This window comes from Cibotium barometz, chromosome 8 (assembly GCF_041138505.1).
Source record: "Cibotium barometz isolate CiBa-2024 chromosome 8, ASM4113850v1, whole genome shotgun sequence".
Taxonomy (NCBI): Eukaryota; Viridiplantae; Streptophyta; class Polypodiopsida; order Cyatheales; family Cibotiaceae; genus Cibotium; species Cibotium barometz.
This window is the reverse complement of record NC_141053.1, coordinates 29,895,661-29,900,534: the sequence shown is the minus strand read 5'-3', so window position 1 is coordinate 29,900,534 and position 4,874 is coordinate 29,895,661. Positions and strand designations below refer to the sequence as shown.

At 41.9% G+C, this 4,874-nt stretch overlaps 2 protein-coding genes across 2 annotated transcripts; both read right to left on the bottom strand.

Moving 5' to 3' along the window:
• Positions 1–303: 303 nt before the first annotated feature.
• On the bottom strand, positions 304–3,009 carry LOC147636135 (uncharacterized). The gene is made up of 2 exons (XM_086802082.1): positions 2,472–3,009; positions 304–2,100 (listed from the first exon to the last, which is right to left on the bottom strand). The coding sequence occupies exons 1-2, from the start codon at positions 2,907–2,909 to the stop codon at positions 304–306; spliced, it is 2,235 nt and encodes a 744-aa protein (XP_086658208.1). The 5' UTR covers positions 2,910–3,009.
• Positions 3,010–3,272: 263 nt separating this feature from the next.
• On the bottom strand, positions 3,273–4,459 carry LOC147636134 (uncharacterized). Its single transcript, XM_086802081.1, has 3 exons — positions 3,944–4,459; positions 3,561–3,768; positions 3,273–3,457 (listed from the first exon to the last, which is right to left on the bottom strand). The coding sequence occupies exons 1-3, from the start codon at positions 4,247–4,249 to the stop codon at positions 3,273–3,275; spliced, it is 699 nt and encodes a 232-aa protein (XP_086658207.1). The 5' UTR covers positions 4,250–4,459.
• Positions 4,460–4,874: the final 415 nt, after the last annotated feature.

Sequence of the window (4,874 nt, the reverse complement as noted above, 5' to 3'; positions counted from 1 at the left end):
CATCATAGTCGAGGGAGGAGACGAATTCACGTTTTATTACCGCCTCCATATCTAAGATCCCACAAACACCAAGACTGGTAGAGTCTAATACCATGTGAACAGAGGGCATTAGAGCATGATTAAGAGAGAAACTAAACACATATAGATGGAGGCATAAAACAGAGAGAGAGATACAGGGAGGGACATGGAGAGGTGTGAGAATATAGGAGGTTGTCGTAACTGCCTGTTGCATGATATAAATAGAGGTTGACGTAAGTGCTTGTTGATGATATAAACAGACCCTTGTTATAAAATTAACAAGTTTTATAAAATTAGCTCTCTATTCTGAAATTCCTGTTGTGACTGTGTTAGGTCCTTAATTGTAAGGTCCTTAATTGATCCACTTGTTAGGTCCTTAATTGTCAGGTCTTTAATTGATCCACGGCCTTTGTGGTAATCTTCTTCTACCTTGTCCAAAATGTTCTCCATTTTTTTTAGTACAAGTTCTATTCTGGATTTGGAACCTTCATATAAGCACTGAATTGGTTGAAATACACAGGAAGTACAAGGTTCTCGGATGTAAGATTTAGAAATATCAGAGTCGATGACAGGTTGTAAGACCCAAACATAGAAGGGATAGAAGACAAGGCGTTTGAAGGTTCGAGACTGGAAGATTGGGGATAATATGCGCCAGAAGGTGAACAGGCCATAGACAAAGTTAAGCAGGGTATTGGGTAGAGCATGCAAAAGCAGGCCGACAACAGGTTGGAGACTGTTAAGCCGAGCGAGGAACCAAGTTGAAAGCATGAAAACTATGATGGTGCCAAATCTGCTGGAGACAAGCATGTCTCTGCGATGGGACTTGACAGACACAACGGCGCTGGCGAAGCCCACCACCTCACATGCCACAGACATGGCCATGAGAAGGCTCGCCACTGAGGCTGCTCGAATGACTTTCTCCCTATATTTCACAAACTGGCCACTCCTCAATGGCATAGCACCAACCGCGCCGGCCATGAATGCCCCCATTGCAAAGAAGAAACTCAAGCTGTTGCACCGTGCAAAAACTCGCATGCCCTTGGTGTCGGGGTCGAGTGGCATGGCGGCATAACCTTGGGGTTGTTGAATCCAAGCTTGGAATGCCAATGCTGCTACCAGAACCGCCCCTACCAAGATTGTGTTGGAGTAGTCTACGTACACCTGGCGGTCCTCGAACAGAAGCCTCTTCACATCCTGTTGTTGCTCTATCATTGCCACCATTTGTAATCCACGTTCCCCCTTATGATGAGTGGCTGCCTCCAATGGAGATTGGTAGTCACATTTATGACCATGCTCCATACTTAGAAAGTCACATGTCTTCTGAGTGTCTTTCACAATCGCCTTCACTAGATCAAGCATCTCCTCATGAATCGCCCACATCAAGCACATTTGCATTGCTAAGGTACTATTAGAGAAAGCCTCCCCATTCACCAGCTCCACCACTATGCTTTGAATAAGAGACTTACGGCATTCTTGTGTGGGGTCAAATTTCAAGGCTGAAGAAATTGCATGTTGTAGATGGTCCCACACATCATGATCTACCTTGATCTTCTCTTTCACCCCCTGGCATGCCATCAATCTCGTAACACGCCATCTCTTGGCCATCAGAGCCTCACTCATCTCCACTGCCCATTGTAGTCTCATTCTCTCTTGCTCTGCTTCCTTCACTTCCTGATAGTGCCTTTTTGCCTTCTCGAAATTCAAGGAAGTCACGTTTTTGGAAGAACAACACAACAGTTGCATTAGACCACCCTGCTTCCCATTTGCCTCCAACTTGCCTTTGCTTCTATCAAAATGCTGATCTTCTCTAGTCATTTGCTGTTCCAAGTCCATAACTTTGGCCCAATCAATAGGCGTGAGACCTAAGCTGTCTTCAATTTTTACTAACTCTTCTTTGTTCCCATGTTGCAGGACCTCCCTAACTGTGTTGATGTCTCCATAAACTATAGCAAAATGTAGTGTAGTGAATCCCCCAGGGCTCCATACTTCTGATTGGAGCTGGTTAGGTTGGAGGAAGGTGGCATCTGAAGAAAAACAAGACTCAAGCCAAGCTTTGCCTTCAAAGTAGTACCAATCATATTTTGGCCACCAAGGATTTCACTGACGTAAACGAAAACATGTGAACATGTTAATAACGTATGTTAATAACACAAAAAATCTTGTGATCACATGTTATATTCACAAAGCTTTCACAAGGGCCTAAAAAAATTATCTTTGTCGAGCATAAAAAATCTTCTTAGGTGGCCACTGACCTGCTATTATGTGAAGATGGTAACATGAGAACATGTGAATAGCTTATTCCCATGTGTAGCCAAGCTTTTAAGGGGTTCCCAAATGGCAAGTGACCTGTTATTTTGTGAACGGTAACATGAGAACATGTGAATAACTTATTCACATGTGTTATTATCACAAAAAATCTTGTGATCACGTGAATATTAAATCCCTGTTGGCCACTCTTGTTTCTTTCTTTTATGAAGAAAGTGGGTGATTAGTAGTTTTTGGTCTATAAGATTGCTGCCACATTTCAGATTGGGTTGTTGAGACCTGGACGAAAGATTTCTCACCACTTCTGTATGACTTCGGCACACGGCAAGGTGTAATGCGCTCATTCCATTTTGATCAACTGCCTCCACTGTAATGGTATCTTTTGCATGCTCTAGTAATGCTACTACTGAAGCCAAACAACCTCGCTCACTGGCATGGTGAAGTGGCATGCGCCCTCTATTGTCTTTTGCATTCACTTCCACACCATGCTTTACAAGTAATACCACAATGGGTGCATTGTCATGGTAAGATGCCAAATGTAATGGAGTATATCCATCCACATCCATTGCATTCACATCCACATCAACTGCATCCACATCCACATTGAGGAGTTCTTTGATGCACATGAGATCTCCCCATGCTGCTGCAAAATGCAAGAACGTCCATTTATGAACGGAAGCTTTGCCTTTTACTGCAATAGATTTCCATGATAACAAAAGATCCTGAAAACATGGTCAATTTTTTGGTTAATCTTCAACGAACTACGTGAATTAACAAAACTATTAATTAACAACAAATTAAATTTGTGCCTTTGTCATGAAATCATACCTAGTGCTATTGATAAGTATATGTACACACATTTATATGTATATGTACACACATTACACCTAAGTGCTTTCGATATGTATATGTATATGTACACACACTTATACATACACACACACATAAAATTTAATTTTACTGTTTAATTATACATACACATATAAATTTTAATTTATCCACACGACCACGTTTAAAATAATCAAGCGATAATAAGCAGATCTAGATTTCTCAGTAGTGACCCTTAATTCAGCATCATGAATGCCGTTTTCTACAAGAAACCGCCAGATAATGTAAAGCCACGAATGAAGTACGTCCTCCACGAATAAAGTCCCATCGGTTAGATTGAGAGATACTGCAATTATAAAGTGTGTGCTTATCATCATAACTGTATGGAAAAGCCAAAATGGAACGACGTTAAATTACGAGGATCGATCAACAGCAGGAAGGTGAAGTACCAGCATCCCATAGGTTGAGATCATTCATAAGGTCCAGCACCATTTTCTTGTGTCCGTTCTCGGCAGCTACCCTTGCAGTAAACCATCGATGGGTGTCGCTAATTTGGAGGAAGGACTTAAATAGCTGCTGTTCATCATCATCATCTCCAAAATGCCCACGTTCAGCTGCCGCACGTAGCCATGGCTCCGAAAGAATTAGCAGGCTCTCCTGCAGTACTTGTTCAACCAGAGCAGAGAACGACGGAGTTAACTATCCGTTTGAAAAAAAACAAAAAATTAGCACGATACAGAGAGAGGACGTGAAATTTGCAGATTTTCCATTTCCAAACTAAAAGGGAGAAAATACACTAAATGCTGTAATTTGTTTTAGGCGCAACCCTTACCAAGTTTAGATCCGGCTCGTCGATGAGGTGTTGCGGGATTCTGTCCAGCTGCAGGTACTTAATTGCATTGTCATGCCAGAATCTGATCACTAATTCGTCTTTGAGGCGACTATCGTCTTTGAGGAGCTCTTTGAGGAGACTGCGAATCTCACTCGCAATGGCATTAGCATCCATGTCGACATCCATTTGCATCATGGTCAGTCCGTCTTGGACCATATTCTGATTGATCTCCGGCCGGATTTCATTGTCTTGGATCATGATCTCATTGTCTTTCCTGATCTGCGCCCGGATTTCAATGTCCCCCATGAATGATCAGCTGATCAAGAGTGCATCTGTCTGATCAACCACCCGTCTCACAGTTATTAGATCGAGGCGCCACCTAAGGAATAAAGCATTGTGTCTACTTTAAGTCTTAGGAACAAGCAAGCATTGTGTACGTCCTGAGCAGCCACTTTTCTGCGTTGGCCATGTTTTCTTCACGCAAGGCATCTCATGAGAGCCAAAAAAAATATGTTATTTGCGAGTGCGTTCCTGCACAATTTGGGCTTCCCACTTATATACCATTTCAAATTGATCGAGGAAGGAATAAAGCATTGTGTCTACTTTAAGTCTTAAGAACAAGAAAGCATTGTGTACGTCCTGAGCTGCCGAGCCACTTTTCTGCGTTGGCCATGTCTTCGCTTCACGCAAGGCATCTCATGATGAGAGCCAAAGAGCGTGAAGACATGGTGAAACGTATACTTTTTTTATCAAACATCTACACGAATAATAATTATATTTTGTGTGAAATATATCTTCACATCGAAAGGTTGTCTTTTTGCTTTTTTTCCCCTGCTTTGCTATTTACTTTATATAAATGTGTACATAACCATGTGTATGTTCTATAAAATAGAGATAACTTTTACGAGGCCCTAAAGATTTGGCAAAGGGG

Bases quoted from the DNA above. Each gene is read 5' to 3' on its own strand.
- LOC147636134 (XM_086802081.1), bottom strand. From the start codon at position 4,249: ATGGGGGACATTGAAATCCGGGCGCAGATCAGGAAAGACAATGAGATC. The intron at 3,769-3,943 runs GTAAGGGTTGCG...CAAGTACTGCAG, and splicing joins ACGAGCCGGATCTAAACTTG to GAGAGCCTGCTAATTCTTTC. The intron at 3,458-3,560 runs GTACTTCACCTT...TTATAATTGCAG, and splicing joins TCTCAACCTATGGGATGCTG to TATCTCTCAATCTAACCGAT.
- LOC147636135 (XM_086802082.1), bottom strand. From the start codon at position 2,909: ATGTGCATCAAAGAACTCCTCAATGTGGATGTGGATGCAGTTGATGTG. The intron at 2,101-2,471 runs TGGCCAACAGGG...CCTTGGTGGCCA, and splicing joins ATAAAAGAAAGAAACAAGAG to AAATATGATTGGTACTACTT.